Source organism: Lonchura striata, chromosome 5 (assembly GCF_050655825.1).
Source record: "Lonchura striata isolate lonStrDom1 chromosome 5, ASM5065582v1, whole genome shotgun sequence".
NCBI classification, from domain to species: Eukaryota; Metazoa; Chordata; class Aves; order Passeriformes; family Estrildidae; genus Lonchura; species Lonchura striata.
The window spans coordinates 40,788,845-40,810,915 of record NC_140707.1 but is presented as its reverse complement, the minus strand read 5'-3'; the positions used below and the strand labels follow the sequence as shown (position 1 = coordinate 40,810,915).

Genomic DNA, 22,071 nt, shown 5'->3' with positions numbered 1-22,071 from the left:
AGCACACATATTGCATCTATATATATTAGCTCTCAGGTCTGTTAACATGATTTTTTTCCTTGTCATTGTTGTGTGATGACCAATAGACTCTAAAATACACACTGCTGAGGCTTTGCATAAGATCATATTGCTGTGTTTCACTTGTGAAATTAGCAGTGTTATGTTAGCTTGTCTCCAGGGACTTTGCTTTTAGGAATGGAACAAAGTGAACACACAAAAAGAGTAGGAAAGGGGTTTTGTTTGTTTCATGTCAAAGGCATTTTGCAACCACTAGTGCGGTTAAAAAATATTTATGCTATGATCTAGGACTTTAACTTGGTTGAATCCCAAGCTTTTTGGCCCAGGTTTGGGACTTTATGATTAGGCCTTTACCTCAAGGAAGGACACTTGAGTCACTTGACACTTTACTGATGTTCAAAACCTGTGAGTGGAGAATAGGAAGACCCCACTTCTGATGCTGTTTTATAATGGATTATTTTTCTTTCCATTTATAAGTAATAATGTTGGTGTTTTTCATCATTTAGAAAACCAAAAGGAAGTTAAAGAAGGAATGAATATTGTTTAAATAAAGATTGGAGACATATTAGAAACAGGCATTGAAGTTGAATTTACAGCAGATACTTTTTTATCTGTGGAAGATAACTGTGTTGCTAAAATTATTATAGACATTCAAAGAATAGTGAAAATGATAAATCATGATGGAAATGCAGGTGGTAATTGCATACTTAATGTACATTCCTCATGTTGTGCTGCTGAGTTAGACTGAGCTGATTTGCTCTGTGCAGTGGCATGGGCAGAGGAGCCAGTGGCATCTCTGTCTGAACATGCAGTTCCTGGCTTCTGAGCTGTGCTCCCCACTGCTCCCATTGCTTCCAGCCATGTCTGGCAGGCTGGGTGGAAGCAGCCAGAAGAGCTGCTCTGATGCTATTGTACTGGTACTCCCTTAGGAGTCCTCCACTATTTGGGACACAGGATCTCTGGGATAAAGCAGTGTTCCAGTATGGGTTGTAAATAAGTATTGTATCCTTCAGCTTTTTTCTTATTTGCAGAACTGGAGTGAAATGGAACAGTATGAAAGGTTCTGAAAAGCTATGTAAACTATTTTCTGTTCTTCTCAGTAGTGGTATACTATGAATCTCATGAGTGACCACAAGTTACCACGTAAGAGAATTCCCATAGGAGTCTGTGTTTATGTTGCCCAACTACTTTATCCAGCCACAGCACCATCCTCAGATCCCTTTTCTTGGCACTGTTTTATTATGGTAAGCAGGACACTCTTGCTGGCTGGCTGCTTTCCTGCTTAGTAAAAGCTACAAGCATTTTCTTCTGAATTAGCCTTCACATTGGACAATTATCAGGGCTTTGAGCTTCAAAAGTATTATTGCATAGGCTATTATCATGGCCAAGTTCTTGTGAAGTTTTCTGGCCTATAGAGGAGTCTCCACTGGAAAAATTAGGACACTTGGAAACAGAAAAATTGACAAAATCCATTTTACAAACTAGGGAACAGGGCATGTAGCAGGGAGACAGAAAATGCTTCTGGGGAAAGGAATTTTGTAGGATCTGGTGTTTCATGAGCTGAAGGGAGCTGACTACCCTGCATACCCTCCCTGTATTTCACCCAGGAGAAGTTTCACCAGATGTCTGACTTCAGCAAAGTAAACTGGAGGCAGCCTGGTTTTCTCCAGTTCCCTGGCTATGCTGCTGCAGTTCAGACACCATTTGAATACACATGTGGGATTTCATTTTCTTTTCCAATTAAAACTTGCTGTTTGCCTGGGTAATGCAGTTCCCTGCCACTGAAGTTATTGTTAAGTTCTGTACATCAGGCAAGAAAAGACTCTCTGAGTATAAGGGCTCAGGAATGTGCTGGCAGTCTGGGAAAGAATAGGTAAGGAAAAGCAGCATTTTGTTAGATTTGGCCTGTTGCATTCAGAGCACATCAGGACAGTTCACCTTGGATAGTTTTGGTTTTGTTGTCTATGTTTATCTTTGATACTCATTTGAGGTTTTGATTATTTTCTTCCACTGAAGTTATGTTTACTCTGTCCAAGGATACTCAGAGCTCCTCATTATAGTGCCTGATGCTAAAACCATGCCTTAATGGCACAACATATTTCATGCTGACCTCTCTCACTAGAAATCCAATGTTTGGCACACCACAAAAGCTGAAACAATTTGCAGACTGGTCATGTGTTGCTAGTAACTGCCTGGACAGGCTCAGCCAAAACACATGCCTTTGTTCTGGTTTTATGAGAGGGGGAGGAATGCACCCCACTGAAAAGAGATAGCAGAACTGTTGCTTATTGATCCTTCTAGATTGCTGCCTTTGGGTACAGGAAAGTAGGGTACCTCTGGAGCTGTGCCTACCTGGCAGAAAATTAATACTGTAAAGTTTTTACAGATGTCTTATGTCCAGGTACTGTTTTCACATAGTTGCTCAAAAAGCAGTGGCAAAGTTAGTAAGAATACTCATGAATCCTGATTCCCAGTTCCTGACATTATATTGCTTTTTATAAGGAACACCTGAAGCCAGCCACATGTAGCAGGCTTGAGATTTGCAGTGTCCTATTTCCTGACTTGTCCTCTCTGTTTCTCCTCTATTCTTAAAAGATTCTTGGTTTTTATTTCTATCTCCTTCTTTTGTTTGTTTTCCTTCCATTTCTTTCCTTTGCAAGTATTGAATGTCTCCTGTGGGAGTAAGCCCAGCCACATGTGCATGCAATGATGGTTTATTTTTATTGGAGTCATTGCCTGTGACTGTTATTCATTACTATAGGAAGAACTGCGCTAACAAACTGCTCTGAGAGCTTTTTTTTTTCTGTTGTAAAAAGTCCTGTTTTGTCCACAGCCATTGAGAGTGTCTAGTGCCATCATTAAGACATTGAGGGTTTGGAGCTCAGACACTAGTACTACCTCCTGAATGTCCTGTTGTGTCTGGTGTCTAAAAGCAGAATCTCAGCATCTCAGCTTCTTTGCATGGTGTCTCTTTACATCAGCTTTTCAACCATCTGTCTACCTCTCGCCACCTAAGCAACTCAATTGACCTCTGCTTGGGGAAGAATTTGTGGTTGCACAAAGTGCAAGCATGGTCACTGGCTACTATTGGGTGCTCTGAGAATAACAAAGTTTATGGCCAGAACATCATCAAGACAGGTCTGCCTGAGATTCTGCTGATTCAGAAAAGACAAGTAAAAAGTACCACAAAATGCATCTATCTCACTTGGGCTTCTAGTCTTCACACTGGACAAGTAATCCTAATTTTTGTTTGAAATTATCACATATTTGTTGTTACCATGGGCAAGACCATGATGTCCCAGAATTTCTGGTACTTTAAGATGAATATCTAGCATAAATAATAAAATTATTGGTAGTTGAGTTAGGAACACATGCTTAACATAAATGTAAGCTAGAACTAAGTATGTAAGCAGCCTAAATAGTTTCACATAAGAAATACAGAGGTATAGAATTAATTTTTATTCATTAACCTCTTCTGAGAGTGGAGCACAGAGAAGAAGTTGAAGTGGTCTGCCTAAGCTTACACAAAAGATAATATAATCATATCCTAGAAGTTATTGCTAGGATGAAACCAAAAGACAAGAAGTGATTTATCTGAAATTTGGCTATTTTTACATAGCTTCATGATTTCTAGAGATTGTTTTAAATACTTCAAAACCTCTGCTACGCACTAGCACTGACTCTTATAATTGAAGGTAATCTGTTGGAATTTGGCTGAGAAAGTTTGATCTCTTTGATAGTAATTTACATTTGTTAATGTGTCATGCTGATATTTCAGGATAGAGATATTTTTGAATTCTTTCTCACATGCTGAATCCATTGCATGTTTTCCCTTGAGCTTCTGAAGACTTTATCTTCATTAATTTTCTTATTCAAATCAGCATCCACAGTTGCTGTTTTCCCTGTAAAAATGTCATAAGTGCATCTACATTTCTCCCTCCCTCATTTTTTCTCAAGACGATAAACAGGGAATTCTTGGCTTTGCACTCTTAGCAATGTTTTTAATATATGAAATCTGTATGTATCACACTAAAAGAAAATAAACAGATGTGCTGCTGAATTTTGAGGGAATGAGATGACAGCAGGATGGTCAGTTGCCTTTTGAGTTCATTCACTCTGCTGTTTTTTCCAGATGTGTGCTAATGGCCATTTTTAGGATGTACACAAATTCTGCTTGCCTACTTTTCTGCACTAATTGCTTTGGCCTTATGGAATGGCTCTCATAAACCATCTCTAGCTGCCATTGTTGCTTTTCCATAAAGTACTAGAAAGGAAACTTATTCCTAAACAGTTTCCTCTAGGTGGGATTTTCTTGTGGGGAAAGAGGAGATACAATCCATTTAAAGTGCTCTATAAAGAATTTTATTGAGTTTTGGCCCTTTACCCTGGCCTTGATGACAACTTTTTCAGACAGCTGGACTTCAGAGAACCACATCTCTCAAGTGCTCTATATGGCACAAATTAAATTATGGTTTCCTAAGAAATATTTTTAATCCAAATGAAGATTGGTGGGCTTTTTTGGGTTGTTTTTTGGAGGTTTATTTTTAGTGGTGTTTTGGGTTTGTTTGTTTTGGTTTTTTTTTTGGGGGGGGGGGGTGGGGGTTGGTTTGTGGGGTTTTTTTGCATCTATAGAAGCAGTAGGGATTCCACATCTACTCCCAGTACTGGGGCATATTTGTAGCCCCGCTTCTCACAGTTCCCTCTCTAGTGCTTAGGACATCTTAAGCATGCCCTGTTTCAATCCACCCTTTTCTTTTCTTTTCTTTTCTTTTCTTTTCTTTTCTTTTCTTTTCTTTTCTTTTCTTTTCTTTTCTTTTCTTTTCTTTTCTTTTCTTTTCTTTTCTTTTCTTTTCTTTTCTTTTCTTTTCTTTTCTTTTCTTTTCTTTTCTTTTCTTTTCTTTTCTTTTCTTTTCTTTTCTTTTCTTTTCTTTTCTTTTCTTTTCTTTTCTTTTCTTTTCTTTTCTTTTTTTCTCCTATGTTATAAAAAGCCATCCCACTGCCCTAAAGAGTGCTTCATAAAGAGGGAGTGTTGGAACATCTGTGAAGCCTAAATTGGTGCCCTTTAGGGAACTCTTGCTTCTCTGCTTGGGTACCTTTCTGGTGGGTTGAAGGCAGTGTGAGCTCTGGGACTGGGAACTGGGTTGCAACTCCTGCTCAAAAGTAAATGATCTGCAGAATAAGGACTGCTGCTTTCATTTCTAGAATATATCAAATTCCGGCATGCTGGGCCTAAGAAGTAGCAGAAAGGAGGGCAGAAAAAACAGTTATGAAGTCTACTGGGATATCTGATGCAAAATCAACTTTGTTGTTTTCCTTCCTGGCTTTTTCCTGGGCTCTGTTGCAGCTGAAAAAACAACTCTTCTGGTCTACAATAAGAGGGGAAATTCTGGCGTGCAGATTGTCCACCCAGTCAATTTGGCACAATTATGGGAAAGATTTGTTTCGCTTAGCACTGATTTTATTAGTACATGAGTCTAATCAAGCCTTGAGAGAGAATATTTTTGCTGTTGAGTGACCCTGTCAATGGTGTAGGCTTCCTTCTCAATTCTCATGCTCTTTCAAGGGAACATGGTGTTACTGAAGAGTTCTGCTGAAATGCACCAACTATTAGCAAAGCTTGTTCACTGCAATAGGACAGCAACAAGAATTAGCAAAATGTTGCAGCAAGCCAGCATTGTTTTAGCAAGAGCCACAAGAGTAATGAGAGCCAGACTCCTTTCACATGTCTCTGGTATTCAGTCAGTAGACCTGAATTCTAAATTATTTATTGACTGTAAATGTGGATTTGCTTTTCATTCAGTCCCTAGTGCATGTTATATGCATTTTGTCAGTACAACAGACAAGAATAATAAGAGTCAAGGAGAAAAGGTAGTGTAAGAAAAAGCTTGACATAGAATAAAATAAAAAGAGAAGAATCTGTTCATTGATAAGAAACTGACATACTTTAAGGGAAGGTTCAAATAGTTTTATTTATGTTCCTTAGTCATGGCTAAAAATCAATTTCTTGTAATAGCTTCCATAAAAAAATAGGAACACAAGTGGTTCTTTTCAGTCTAAATGGAAATTATGTATTAAATGTTAATACAGATGATTTTTTCAAATATTTCATTGAAATATCTTAGTCCATTAGTTTTGTTAAAATCATTCACTTTCCAATATAAAATAATAATTTTTCAGTCATGTGAGAGCTGATAGCTTAGTCAAAATCATCTTGTTATTTCACTGTTTGGTAGTTTGTCATCCTGGCATTTTGATAAGTAATTTGATATAAGGTTCTGCCCTCTTCATCATCTTTACTTTTTTATTTTTGGCAGAACATTGGCTTGATTTCTGGTTGTCAGAAGCCTTCTGAAAGTTCATGCAATACCTTTTCCAATTCATCGCTTTCCTTGCTATTGACAGGAGGTGTTGTCCCAATAATTACTATTTTCTGCTGGGCTTCTGCAATCAATTCTGTGATTCATCTCTTCCTTAAAGCTTATAAACAATAAAATGTATTATTAAAAATGTTTTCCCTAACTAAAACAAATGTTAATGTACAATATTTCTGCTGTCATCATCAATTCTTTCTCAGCTGCTCTGCTTGTCTTACATTTATCTTCCTTTATCTAATCTAATGGCATCTATCCAATTTCTATTCACTTTTCATCAAGGTGATATATTTCCTCTTACACAGTACCTTTGTGTTCTTAGCATGCTTTATGACAGAAATTATTTTTCAGTCATTTAACATTTATTCTACATTGTTGTCAAATAATAAATATTTATTACAAAACTCTTGACAGAGAAATGTGATGCTAGAAAGAAAAGAAAGGAAACTAAGATTTGACCATTTTATAGAGGTTGGACTTGGCAAAACTTGAAATTGCTTTCTAGGGACAGCAGCATTATAACTGCAGATGGATTTTACACTCTGTTCCAGAAGCTCATGGGTAGATCATGGAGAGCATTTTGGAAGTATCATAGGATAAATTAGAAAGGCTCAGTACTGTTTCATCATTTTTTTATGTCTGTTTTCTATTAATTTTACTATTTTGAAATATTTTTTGTAATCAAAATGCCTGTTAATTTCTTTAGCCTATTATTTACCATTACTGTTTACTCATCTCAAAATGTGTACTACTTTTGGTTCAACTTTAACTTGCACTGAAGTGTTAATAGAAAAAAAAAATGGTGGGGCCTGGATTAATTTTTGATTCCATGATTAAATAGTACTTATCACTAAAGGTGTGTATTTCACTTATCTGGCTAGGAAACAGTGCAATAAATTCCTTTACATCAAGAATGATAGTAGAGTTCTATTTTCCTTTCTTTTCCTGAAGTGAAAAAGGAACTGAGGAAATCTTCTATGTTGGACTGAAAATTTTGGTTCATGATCTCAAGTTTTATAAAGTAAGATTATGAAAAGAGATCTGTGTTTCAGCTTGTTATTAAATAATTCTGAATTCAGATCCAGGTTCACATAACACATCTCTCTGTACACTCCCCAGTTTTCAGCCAGGAGTGATTTGAAATAGAAACAAGACATATACTTGAATATATGTGAGTTTTATAAATTCCTAGTCTGCCTGTGCTACCTATTTCCGAATTATTCTGGAAGATCCCATTTATTCTCCACATCCTCAGGTGGCTGTTAGGAATTTCATGGATGCTCACCAGAAGATACAGATGAGAATACTTTAAATGACAAATTTTGTATTTGAAAACCAGCAATTTTTTCTTGGTTTATTCATCACAAAGATCCTTAGTTGCATGTCAGCCATCAAAGGACATTGTTAGTATGCATTGTTCCAACTCTGTTAGTTCTATCAGCATAAAAGATTGGTTGGCAGGGCTTTGTTGCTGTCAGGAAGCCCATAGGACTTGAAGAGACTTAACAGGTCATGAAGTGCTCCTGAGGCACTGCTTCATATCCCTTTCCTAAATATTTTCATCTGAATCCTAAAAACAAAGATTAACTTTTTAGCTTTGCCTGTTTTGAGTTGAAGGCTCTTTCACAGTCTCACTTTACTGATAGTTATGAACTTTAAAATTTCCACCCAAAATGTCTTCATTGCTGCAAATCTGTTCTTCTGCAGTGTTGTCAGTTTGAGAAGTTCTTCTCTTTCTTCCTGCTTCATTCTCTCATTTCCTCTCTCCCCATTCACTTACACACAAAGACACTGTCAGCCTTCATTTTTGCCAGATTCACTGAGCTGATGTTTTTCTAGTGCCATCTCAGATGACCACTACAGTCTCCTCACCAGCATACAGCCCCTCTCTTGCAGTTTGGGTTCATAAGTGACCTGTACAGTACATGGTCTCACAGATGAAACCTTGCTGGTGTCTTGTGCAGAAACACCCAGGTGTCCCTGGTTTTACCAGGTGTATGTGGTGGTGCACCGTACAACTGGGTCTGTCACTGTCTTGACTACCTCACCTTGTGGGTCAATCTAGGTGAGATACTAATATCTCAGGTGCACCCAGGAAGTGTCTTTTTCCAATAACTGTTTCTCCTTTTGTCTTACAGCTTCTGTGCTTATCCTTATTTTCTTCATAATTAGTAACCATTTAGCATTGTTGAAGGTTTTCAGAGATCTGAAGAGATGAGTTCAAATTTATATCAGACTTCTAAAAAAAAATCAAAGAAGGATGTCATGTATGTCTGGCATGACATCCATGTTTTCTTTTACCCCATTTTCCAAGACTTTAGTTCATAGAATAATAGAATATATTGAGTTGGGAGGAACTCCTAAGGATCACAGAGTCCAGCTCCTGGCCCTGCACAGGACAGCCCGAGGATCACACCCTGTGCCTGATTTTGCTTGAAAAACAAATGTAAATACATATTTACTTATTTTTTAATGTTATGTTAAATACTGTAGTTTGATGTTATAAAAAGAATTCTCTGTACTCTATCTGGTTGTGAAATGGGCAGTTGTACTTTAGAGGTTCTTTTCTCAGTGGGCAAACATTCAAAATAAAGCAATATCTTTGAATATTCTGAGCTGTTTCCATTCCACTGAAGAGGAAGCTAATTTGGCATCTCAGATGCCTTTCAAAGGGGCCTGTGATGTGCTGCTGAAAGGAAGTGTTTTATTATAGTTTTTCATTGCTATGCATAGCTGTGCACATACTGTAACTGAATAAAAATGCAGTAATAGAATGTACATAGAGTTATTTGAATGTCTATCCATGTGCATGCATGCGTAATGCACATGCATGTATAGGTTCGTATTTACGTGCATAGTAGTGCATGGAATGTCAAAATTTGACCTTAGATGTCAGAATTGTAATTGTTTCACTTCAGGCCTTTCCAATTGAACAGCCAGCTGTTGTGGGAAACTACCTGAGTGTTTGCACCGTTTTTCCACTCCATCCTCTCTCTTATATTTTTGGAGCTGAGGGAGTGTGTGAAGCACCTGGAGGCAACTCCTCTTCACTCTGCTTTCTTCCTGGCAGTCTTCCTCCTGCTGTCTCTGTGGTAACCAGAGACAGGACCTGAGGAAATGGCCTGAAGTTTTGTCAGGGGAGGTTTAGGTTAGCTATTGGAATAATGCTCTTCGTGCAGAGGGTGTTTGGGCACTGGAACAGGCTCCCCAGGGCTGTGGTCAAAGCATCAAGCTCCTTCAAGAAGTGTTTAGGAAAATGCCCTCAGGTACATGGTGTGACTCCTGAGGATGGTCCTGTGCAGAGCTGGGAGTTGGATTAGATGAACCTTGTGCATCTCTTCCAGTTCAGCTTATTCTGTGATTCTGTGATAATCACAGGCAAGGGAATTCAGGTTTTGTTAGAGTGCATCAGGCATGTGGGATGTGACTTGTCCCTCTTTTCTCCAGGAGATAATCCCACAGAGAATGGTAATTAACATGGAAGAGGGGAAAGTGCTACTACAGCTACTACAGTTTTCCTACTTGGAGAATTCACAAAGTATTCATAGTATCATATCCTGAGGTGGCTTTGCCAGCTTCATAAAACAGAAGGGAAAACATTAACATTTGGACTGGTCTGATGTTCCCTAACTGTATTTGTGGTCTTTATGTGCCTGCCTTTATTTTTCACTTTCAAAGAAGAAGGGAGATTATGTTTGGTTTAAATGCTGAAGCCCATAAAAATATTAGCTGTCTGTAGGTAATAATGGTTGTATTTGAAGAACCAGATATGGGGACATTCTTAATTTGGCCCACATCAGAATCAGATGAGAAAGAGTTGCAAGACTAAGCATCTAAGCATGGTCCTGTCTGCAAATTACATACAATTGCAAATGAAACTACCTACTCTACAGACAACCTTAGCATTTAAAGTGCTACAGGAAGATCATGTGAGCCTTGATGCTGCAGCAGAATTTGCTGTCAAATCTTTTGGATACTCAGACACTGCAGAGCTCAAACTTCTGCTGCTTGATATTGCTATTCTTACACTTAGGAATAAACGTCCCAGTTCTGTATGTTTACATGTTATTCAATACTGTCTGGCTTTGCAGGGAAATGTGAGCAGTTTTGGAGAATGTGAACTTCCTTGTTTCCCTCGTAGTCTCTCTTGGAGTTTGTAAAACCTGCTCACTACTTCCCCACTGACTGATAGGCACCACCAACCAGAATTCATATGCCATAACCCTTACAAATGCTGAAATATTTGGCAGAATTAGGGCATGCCCTTTGGAAAAAATGGGATTTTTATCTGTATTTGGATGTATCTGACAGAAGGCTGCCTATCATGGGCTGTAAGGGTGCAGTATTTGATAGGGCTTTGGGAATTTAGGCACTGAGGTGTGTGAGGTTCCACAGCACATTGCGTGACAGGCCTCACAGGGAGCTTGGATGAAAGGAAGCTGGCAGGTGGGCTCTGTGTCCTCAGCCCTCACAAGTCAGGCTCTGCCAGACTGGTCTGCTGGGAGCACATCCCTGCTGAAGCTCAGGCAGAGCTGAAGGGAAACCATCCACCCCAAACCATGTCCCCAGGGAACGGGAAGGCAGGGAGGCTCTCCCAGAGTAGATGGCCACCACTGGGAGGGCTGGTTTCCAGATCACAGCCTTTTCTAGCTGTGGAAGAGGTGAGCAAGAACCCTATTTCTGGTTTGTTCAGCAGCTCTGTGCTGGAGGCAGAGCAGCAGCCTTCTCTCTGCTTCAGCCACTACTGTCAGTGACACCTGCAGGGCCACGTGGGCACCGTCAGATCAGTGTTTGTGCTGATTACATTTTGGGCAGAGTGTATTAAATTTGTCATTAAAATGTCACTTTAATGCAGGTGACAGCATGAGGGTTATTTTAGGCAAGCTGTGGAGGAACAGTGCTTGGCAATGAGCAAAAATTAAACAGGCAAGCAATAAAGCTGGGCACATTTATGTGAGTTTGCCACCTACAGGTCCCACATTCCCTATTCTGCCCATTTCTGTCTCTGCAGTTCTGCTGCATCTCATTTCCCCTAGAGGATGGTTCTACCATAGTGGAGCCAGCTATGCATATGAATGAAAAACTATAATAAAACACTTCCTTTCAGCAGCACATCACAGGTTTATTTCAGGTGTCACCCTAACACCAAGCTAAATTCAATTGGACTGTACATTCACCCTGAGGGAATTCCAGTTCCTATTTTGATATTTCAAGGACAAGATGCTTGAATAAAGCTTGACATGGTCGTTACCCCTTTTGCAGAAGAGGACATCCAGGTACTTGCAATGGTGTGTTACCATCCCCAGTGCGATGACACATGAGTGGACATGCTGCTTCCAGGAGCTGGGTGAAGATAGTGGGTGGAGTTCTTGGAGAAGCCAAGGGGGCATATCTGTGGAATGGCTAATGGCAATTAAAAATTCCCTCTATATGGCAGTAGCAGTTTTATTCAAAAAACAAAATCGTCTTAGAGTGCAAAAGCCTGAACCAGCAGGAATGGTTAAGCTTAACAGGATGCCAATAAGACAAGCAAAACGTACTGCTTTCATGATAGTGTTTTTTTAGGACCTGTAAATCCTTTTAAAATTGCAGCATGATCTATATATGTGTATGAGAATATCTTAACTACTTAGAAGTGACAGGGCTAGATCAATAACTTCATGTTATTTCTGAAGTATGCTTTATGACTTCTGAAAGTTAAATCTGGTGAGAAGTTTTTGCAGATTTGAGCTTTGATCAGTATGTTATAAAGATGCATACTTACATCATGTATTTGCTTTGCAGCTCCTGGTTGCTAAATCCCCTGTTGCTCCATTCTCCACTTTTTTCTACACCATTGAGAAATCAGGCTTGGTTCTTCAAGGTAGGACCAGACCATTGGTTATTTTGCCTTTTCAATTAGTATTTTAAGCAGACTGAATGTAGGTAACAACAACTATTGTTGAAAATGGTGCTGTTCATACTGAATTAAAACCCCACACATTTAAACATTCTGGTTAACAAGGGGATTATTCTACTGAATTCACTGTTTTTTCTTGGATTACACTAAATTAGTTCTTGCCTGTTGCCATGGATCTAGAAATGGGCCTTGAAATTATTAACCAGGGTTCCCTGTTTTTCTCCAAGGTAAAGTGGAATGGTTTGGGTCCTATGGGATAGGTTTCTTCAGGATAAACATACCCATCTGTCATTAAAACATGCTGTAAAAAATGGTTCTTCTTTAGCAAATGGCTTGGCATCCTTAAAAATGCAGGGAATTAATATCTGTTTTCTATTTTTGTGATAATTTTAATGCTAATGCCCTATGGTCTTAAATTATCCTCAAATTCTCTAGGATATGAAGTGGTATACTGAAAAGCTGGATATTACTGCCATGCTGACAGGGAACTAGAATTCCTCCTGGCTGTGTCCTGAATCATGTACTTTTAGACACAGCAAAGAGGGAAGTTCAACTCTTCCCTTCTTTTCCCATTTATCCCAACAAACATCTTACTTTTTGACAAAGATTCATAGATCAATTTTGTTGAGTTTTCCCATTTCAGAAACAGAGAATTTGTTCAGAGACAATCTTAATTTTTCAGCTCTTTTCTGTGTGCCATGAATATAGCTTTCCCAAGACTGAACCATACCTTTAAAGAACAAATAGGCCTGGTTGCACATAATGATGGAGCAGCATTCTGATAGAAGGATATCACTGGATTAAAAGTGTGGCAACTGCTCTTTTCCCTATACCCGTATGTTTCTGGGGTATACATTTAAAACATCATTTGCCATTTTTCTACAAACAGATAAAATAGCAGTTTGGATTTCTTTAAGTAATTGATGTCTTGATATCAGGCATTTTTTGTGCATTTTGAAAGGCAACAAGACCGTCTTCTCTGTGTGAGCCCTCGATTAGTTTCTGGCTACATCAATATGTTTCTATTTTTGATATTTTTCTCCAAGATGGGTAGCAAGGAAGGGTATGGTTCCCCAGACTCTTTTACAGAGACTTGTAAACACACATGAACCGTCTCACTGATTTGTCAAAGTAAATATTGCATGGTCTCATCCCGCATTTCAGTGATCATTATTTCTGTGGAAACAGGAAGTGAGCAAATCACCAGGAAATGTCTGGTTTGGATAAGATGCAGACGGTGGCACCAGGCTTCCTTGTTCTAGAGAGGCTAGAGTTTTTCTGGAAGCTGTACTTGGTGCTTCTTTCCAAAGGGAAGCTGGATGCAAGGGAAGATGACAGTCAGGCAAGCAGCCACGGGCCAGCCGGTGCGTGTCTGAGGGCACCATGAAGCGCTGACCAGTGGGCTCTGTCCCCAGCCTGGCCGCAAAGGCACCTCTCCCGTTCCGCCTTTGTAGTTTAATTCCCTTGGTGTCAGGAGGGGAGCACACTGAGGGTGGCTGATGGGAACAAGTGGGTGGATGTGGGAACTGGTGAGAAGCAGCAGCTGGCTGAAGTGCCCAGGATTCTTTCATTTTACTCAGGGGGTCCCATCCCAGGACCATTAACCAATAGGCCATAAACAAATTGATATCGGAAAATGTGGCTGGAAGCTCCCTGATTAGCGAGGGTGAATGGGGAACGAAAGACAAAGTGAAAGTGTGATTTAACAGTTCCACAAGCAATTTCCATTGCCACCTCTGAGGGATTAGGATGTGTGGAATAGGCTAAAAAAAAAAAAAAAAAAAAAAAAAGAGGAGGAGCTCTCCCCCGCTTTGTTCTGTGGGCTGGAGGATAATAAAACGGCAGGAGAGGCAGCGGCTAGTTAGGGATTTCACAGACTGCTATTTGATGCAGTTTAAGGAGCCCTTCTGCTATTGTTGCAGTTAAAATGGGAAGCGGAACTGTTCTCCATTTGCAAAAATCTCCAGCGTCCTCAGAAAGAGGGCTGAGAGCAAAAGGCTATTAAGATGGTAATGCTGCCCCATTTGGAGGAGTGTATCAAAATCCTCTTTGTCAATGTAAATTGCTGCTCTGTTTCCCTGGTATCTTTGCATCTCATGGCCTCAGTGCAAGCACAGAATTTTTTGGGGGAGACAGAACTGCTTCACTTTTATTATCAGAGGAGATCTCCAGGCTGCCCAAGGGTCCCTTGGCGAAAACTTCTTTGCTTTTATAAATCTGAAGTGTTCAGGGATTAAGAGAATCCATTTATGCACTCATTCTCTTATTTCCACTTTCAGACTAGAGAAATGAAATGTGATGATTGAAAAGCAAGATTGGAGAATCATAAATTTAGCAAAGACAAGTCTGCAGCCTCCTCCTTTCATTGTTTCAAATTGCTCTGTGCTATAGGGGGGGTGGACTGCAACCCTAAAAATATCCTCAGTTTCCTTAACATTGCAATGCAGTGTCATGTTATGTTCTGCCAGTGTCATTCTTTGATGAACCTGAATTGTGAGTGTAGAATCCAGTCTGACAGCCAATCTCTATTTCATAGAGATCTTAGACAAAAAGGCAGAAATCTGGATCAAGCACTGCAAAATATTGGAAGTTTTACTGTCAGCTTGTGTTTGCTGTTCTAAGAACTTGCTGTCGCTTCCCTAGTTCAATATACCAGTGGCAGTGAGTGGAGTCATACCGTTAAAAAGAAGAATACAATTAAAAGAGCTTCAGATCTACTTGATTAAGAGTAAAAGTTGTAACATTATTTTTCTCCTTGGCTATGAAATAACTTCTGTTTTAATTGGAAGTTGCTAACTGGTAATTCTGTTCTGGTACAACAGAAGAAATTTTGAGCTGCTCTTGCCGAATTGTAGTTTCATTGAAATTGAATGTAGCACTGCTGGGTTAGGCCAGCTGAACTAGAAGATGCTACTTAGCTTTGTGCATACATATGCGAAAAAGATAGGCTGAATGAAACTGATTTGAACCTGTATGCTATGGGTGATCATCCAAGTCTAGCTTTCAAAGCAGCAGTGTTCTGGAGTATAAATACAAGTAGGCAAGAAGCCTAGCTGTTACCTACCAACAACTCAGCTATTTGAGGAAGTCTCATTCCATCTTACTTAAGCAAATGCCTTCTGTTACCAAGAGGATGGTGCTGCAAAAGGAGACAGGGACACGGTGGCTGTTTGCCAGCTGAAGAGTCTTTTGGGACTGAATGTTTTAACTAAGTGATTAACATTGCTCTTCATGGAAAAACTCAGAAGCACTGAAAACATAAGGCAAATTATATTAGCGAGCTAGGATGTGCTTTTGAATAATGATATATTTTCAGTTTCATAGGGTTTAAAGATGGATAGAATTATCAGTTCATCCAAACTGACCTCCCATATATCATACATGTTCCTTCAGGTGCCTGGTTTGCCTCGCGGTGTTTTCAAGTTTTAGCTACCTTGCTGCAAAACCCTTGTTCTGTATTTCAGATTAAAATTTGTCTGCCTTCAGCTTTCGTCCTCAGGTCTTGTAATGACCTTCAGTGCTAAAAATAAGCAGTAATACTGTTAAATGGTTGCCATTTTTCATGAGTGTACTTGGCATAATGATTTATCTTGCTATGTTTTACTCTTCCTTTTTGAAAGTATAACTGGCTATAAATTTAACCTCAAAATGTTATGTCTCCTGCTGACTGGCTCCCCTTACTTCTCAAAGAAAGAATAGAATACCTTGTATTGCTAAAGGGAAGAGTTTAGGGGTGTGCTACAGGACTGGATAGTTAGTTTATTAATCCACCCCTTCTGCTGCCCTCTTTTTCACTGCACACAACCTGTCTGAACACAAATGTACTCACCTTGCATGTAGTGTCCTATTGAGGCAGGTAACTTATTATATGTAGAAACAAAAGAATGTGACACTTGGAAGAGAGTGTCTTTTAAGTTTCACAGTAGTAAGGGAAAAGATCTAGTAACAGCTAAATCTAGGGAAACCTTAGTACATTATGTTTCATTTGTCACTAAGGTAATGAAAGAGGCTCATTTTGATCTCAAAATAGCATAGGGTCTGGGTTTGTAGTGCAGCATGGCAAACTGTCTCCAAAGTGCAATAACTAATTTCTATGGCTGAAGCGAGTGAAAAGTGCCTCATTTTATTTTGTAAAGAAACAAATAGTGAGGTAGAAAAGGAATTCTGAAAGAAAGGGCAGCGTTATTTGTATTGTATTGTGTTGGTTTGAACAGTGAAAGACAATGATTTACTGCATCAAAAGGTTTTATTCAATTGAAGAACTGTAACTATAAAGTGACCTTTGTCTGGAGCAACATGGATATAATCTGTAAAATGAAGCAGGGTTGTACTTCATGTGTGAATGGGTGGGAGACAGATTAATGGGAATAGAGTTGTGCATTGCTATTGAGATGGTAAAAGATTTGCAGTGCCACTGGTGATTTCCAGCCCTATTGGAGGGATAAAGATGAACTGATCATTGTTAGAATCTCTGTGGGGTAGAACCATTTTTGCTGTATTCCCCACAGGACACTGAAAGTCTCTTGCCATTTTTAACAGGTTTGTAATAATGAGAGCAAAGAAGCACTATCAATTTATAGGTTAAGTCTGTCCTGGGAGTAAGGCATGAGAAAAAATAAGACTGCCAGCAACATCACCCACACAGATAGAGCTGACATGAATGAATATGTTCTTTTGTTCAGGCAATTCATGGCATTTTGAGGAGTGGGTTACTAAACCTGGCCCAGGAATGGTATTTGCTTGGGAGAGGGTGTCCTCACTAGATAGGTTTGTGGGAATTGCTCTACTGCTCTGCAACAGCACTGCCAAAGCCTTGGTGGAGGAGCCAAACTCCATGGCTGTCAAAAGAAGGAGGACAGAGAAACAGGGCACAGATGCAAAACCAAATAAAATGTTTATTATGAGAAATGGAAGGAAAACATTTTAATGGTGAAGGAAGACTAGAGGCCTCTTGGGTTTAGATCCAGTAGAAACCAAACAAACTGGAATTTCAATAAAATGAAATGCTTCTCTCTGCAAACATGACCTTTCACATAGTGGCATAGTAGATAGGCAGTGGATTGATAAAGTTTCTGGCCATGCTTGTTCCTGTGAGCTTAACTTGTGCAGGGATATTATGCTGGATAAATCTAGTTTAGCACAATGCTTTGAATTACTGCTTAATTTTAAAGATGCATGTAAAGATACAGTACTGCTGTCTTGCACTTAAAGCCAAACATGTTCCTAAATGCTTTACTAGATTGTAACTGAAGTGCCAGCATTTAACTTGTCTGAAGTTCTACTAAATGTAATACAAAGAAAAGTTTTAGTGTAAGCAGTGTGCCAAATCTGTTCTCATTTATACAAGTGCAAATCAAAACTAATTTGTTTTAATCCAGTGTTAAAACAATGATCTGAGGAGTGTAAGTCTGTTCCCCTCTTTTCAAGGCTGGCATAGGCTTCCTGGGACAAAATTATCTCACTTCAGAGAAATTTTCTCCTTACCAGGCTCTGTGTAATGGATTCCTGATCAAAGTAGGCTGCTCCCCTGGGTTTTCAGCATACTACTAAAGCAAATGGCCTTTTTTCCAAAAGGCTTTTAACATAAGGAGTGTAATTGTCTGTTGATTAGAGGTAGTGTCTGTGATTTTTGACAATATATTGTTCTGGGAACTGAACATTGTCATGGAAGACTAAGACTTTACTAGTAATTGCCTGGATTTAATGTAGATGTCATATCTTTCAAGCTACAGATTTGTACAGATTTGTACAGATTTTGTAGGTCAAATGTATCTAAAATGGACTTAATGTTCTTAAGTGAACACATTCATGAGTAGGAAGCTGTTCAAAAACATGTTTTTCAGCCAGAATAAAGTATCATGCTTTTGTGTGCAGCTTATGAAGGTAAAAGACAGTTAAGTCTCAGTGATTTTTTTCTTTTCTCACATAGGTACAACTAGGTTTCTTTTGCTATCCTCAAAGTTTATGTCTGTACCGGTTTCACCTCTAACATGTTTGGTGAAACCATCATGATGTAATTTGATCTTGTGAAAATGTAGTTAGCAATAGAGGACTATGACCCAAATTAGTTACCCTTGGTAATACATGCAACTTTTCTTCAGCTATAGGAATTTATGTATTACTAAAATCTTGTAAAATCCCTAAGTGTACAGCCTGTTTTCCAGAGAGAAATTCTGGGTACTTTATTGTTCCCTCTGCTGAGGAGATCCAAGAGTTACGTACAGTCTAAACTCTGGAAGTCTCCAGAGTGCAATTCTGTGTAGGGAAGCACACTTGGATAGCACTTCATCGAAACTGGAAAACTTTGCCTGAGGAGACGCTTACTAGCACAGGGATAACACTTTACAAACAGGGCTTCCACTGCTTTGACCCCAGTGCTGTTTTTCTGTGAAACTTTCTCTGTGTTTCAAGAATTAACATACCCTGAACAACCTCATGTATCTCTGCATCTGATGTGTTGACTTGCTCCATCACAGATTTAAATTATCTTCTCATATATTCTTAAATCTATCTTGATAAGATGGAATAGGAATATATAGCACTTTCTTAGAAACAGGCGCATGTGATAAACCCTCTCAGCAAACAGTGGTTTACTTCAAATGCTTTTTCTCATTACAGTCATTCCCTAAAATTCATAATGTTGGGCTGTTACTATAAAGTATCTTCTGCAATGTTCCTTTCAACTTTAGCACTGCTCCTCAGTGTTGTAATGAAACCAAACCTGGTCCTTTGTCATTCAGTTCTGTGAAGACCCCTGAAAAACTTTTGAGATTAAATTTCAGGGCTAGATTGAGTTAAAGAAGCATTATAGAGATAAGAGCAGCAAGGAGGCTAGTCAGCAGTTTGCTAGAGTGTTGGGTAGCAGCCTAGGCTGTCCTTTGGTTTGCCATCTGAATAACCCTAGGGGTCTGCCTTAGGGCTCAGCACATAGGCAAGGCAGCACAAGCCTACAGGGGTGAAGAGGAAGCAAAGGCAAATGATGCTATAATTAACAATTCAACAAAAGATGTTGTTGAAAATATTTTGCTGTATTGTTCACTGAATCTTGTTTTCATTTAAACTTCCTAGTTCTTCAACTACAGAAGCATTCTCCCATACCATCCAAAGCTCTGTGAAGGTGCACTTCCTAGAAGCAGCAGCTGAGATGTGGGGAGTGACACTTCTAGAAAATGCTGGGGAATATTAGAGTCTGAATAGTCTGAACTGAGTGCTGTGTGCTGTTGTGGAGACCTCAGCTGAGATATGCCTTACTATTGGGTGAATAGGCTTAGAATAAGCAGGCTGAAATCCAAAGTTGTGAACACCAAGTGTTGCACTGGTGAAGATGTTGTGAGTGAATTTAGGGATGGGATGAGATTCTTTCTTAGTAGCATATATAAATATCAAATTCCTCCTTCAGGCTGCATATGCTTGATGAAGGACTGCAGTCTTGAGACATGACAGGTGGGAACTGCACACCACATCTTTTACTTTTCTACATGGTATATTTGTGCTGTGAGTGAATTACCCAAAACAAGGTATTGGGCAGCCAGGCACATACATTGCAGCTGTGAGTCCTAGCTGTGAGCTAGACCATATCCTGTCTGCTGTGGCATTTGCTGAAGTCCACAGAGGAGCAGAACATCCTGTTTGCTTAGTTTTCTTTTGTCTGCCCCATAGCAGCACAGGGAGAATATTACTCTATATCTTTCCTCTTCTGCTCTGAAATTGGATCACAGCACTCATGATTGTGTTCAATAGCTGGAAATGCTGAGGATATCCGATTGCTGAGGTCTCTTATTTTAAACACCACATGCCAGGAAAAGTATGTGGGATCCCACCAGCTTAGCACTGGAGGGTGCAGGATGCATCAACAGGAAAACCAAACAAAACATGAAGTGAAATTCATTTGAAAAGGGAAGGGACTCATAGACCACCAATCAGCAGTGTTTAAACTCCTCATATCTACACAGTAGGACTTTTATATTCCTTCAGTTCTTCTCGATATGCAAACTATCTTAAACTGATTTTTAGAGCTGCAGCTGTCACCAAAGGCATTAGAACCTGTAGGTGCTCATTACCTTTGAAAATCAAGCCAATGTATTTGAATGTGGTAGTAAAAGCCAAAAGCACTAAATCAGGATGGTGAAAGCATAACGTTGATAGTTCTGTTATGTGATCCTAGCCACCTTCATGTTGGATACAGAGGCAGGGCCTCACACAGCACACCAGAACTCAAAGGTATGTTATTTCTTCTTTGCCTTTCAGCTAGCCTTCTCCTACACTTCTGTTGCCTTGCTTCATCATGGCAGTCCTTCCAGCTGAGTAACACTGGAAAGGACTTTTTTAGAGTTTAGCAGAGATAACTTTTATTCACCCAGAATACTTTCTTTTCCTTGAGAAACAGGTTTTCTCCCCCTTTTTCTTCCAAATGTGTGTTAGGCTGATGTAGGGAATGAGTGGTCACACAACTGACCCGTAGCCAAGTGGGCCAATTTGGCTAGCAGTACAAGATAGCAGCAGCAAGGATGGGCAGCCACCCGAGTCACAGTTTAATTTTCATTTGTAAGACTTGTTGTGCCCTAGGAACAGTTTTTAAATAATGGATAAAAGTCAGAGCAAGCCCTGATTACTCTGGTGTAGAATGAACAAAATTCCACTGTCACATCTGAGTGCAAAGGGAGTAAGGTGTCCCTAAGCTGGTCCCAGCTGCCTGGGCTCAGGAAGGACACCATTTACTGCTCTGTTACTTAAGGGCACAGGAAAACTTAATACACAAACTGAATTTGCAAATTCAGGGCCTCTTCTGGCAGGAGAGGTAAGAGAGCTGACCCACCGAGGGCTGCAGCCAAGCGTGGCATTAATTTACAGGGAAAACTTGTTTAACTGGCCCTCTGTTACTGCTTGCCTCAGACTGGAACCTTTCTCAGTTCATTTGGTGTCTTTTTTTTAATTTTATTTTTCAAAGTGCCACATATTGTTGGTAAAATAAGGAAACTTGAAAACAGAGGAAGTAGAGGTAATGTTGGTCTTGAAACACCAGCAATTGAAAAGATCATTCACAGTTTCCTTTAAAACAAAACCAAGGGGTAAGATAATGCTAACCAGGGCTGGGTGCCGAAGAGAGCATCATAAAGAAGTATCCACTGTTATTGTTCAACTCAGTGTTTGTTCTTCATGTGAACAAAAGGAAGGAAGAGCTCTGCTATCAGGCTGGAGAGGAAGGAGTCTTTGTTGCCCTTGGCTACCCTAACTTTAAATGTGAGGAAGCACAGGGCACTGCAACATAACCTTTCTGCAGTATAAGATGAGGAAAATTGATAGTTCAGGAGGTTAAGGGCGGACACTATTTCTTTAGGCTTCCCTTTCATGACAGCCCCAAATCAGGTATGGCAGTGCTAGTATTTACATAGGTCAGATGAGGTTTTAAAAATCTGGTTTTAAACCCTGGTACTTCTGTTTTGCTGCTTCTCTGCCATTTGATACTTTCTCTGCATTGTTGCTCACCCTAGGAGCAGTAAGAGATGCCATTTCCTTCATTTCCTTATTGAATGTGACAGGCACCCAGTGTCCTGAGTGTAAAGTTCAGTCATGTTGCTGAATGTATCTGCTAGAGACTGAGTCAGGTTTACTGTACTTTTCTGTTCCTGCTCCGCCCATAGATTTGTCTGCTGAAGTGGCAGAATTCCTGCTGTCCCTCTCCCCATCTTTCAAGTCATGAGGATGACACACTGTCAGTGATAAAATTTACCATGCTCAGAGCCATTGTTTCAGATTTTCAGATGACTCAAGCAATGACTGTGT

The 22,071-nt window shown here is 39.6% G+C and overlaps 1 protein-coding gene across 19 annotated transcripts in view; it reads left to right on the top strand.

The window, feature by feature from the left end:
* The window catches only part of RAD51B (RAD51 paralog B), a 452,264-nt gene that overhangs the window by 263,207 nt on the left and 166,986 nt on the right, over positions 1 to 22,071 (top strand). For all 19 annotated transcript variants that reach the window (XR_014956026.1, XR_014956032.1, XR_014956030.1 and 16 more), the window contains one exon: positions 12,174 to 12,252. Coding sequence is in view for 12 of the 19 variants with exons in the window: in XM_085582079.1 (XP_085438205.1) it covers positions 12,174 to 12,252 (79 nt within the window). In the remaining 7 variants the exon portion in view is untranslated. The remainder of the gene's footprint in view (positions 1 to 12,173; positions 12,253 to 22,071) is intronic.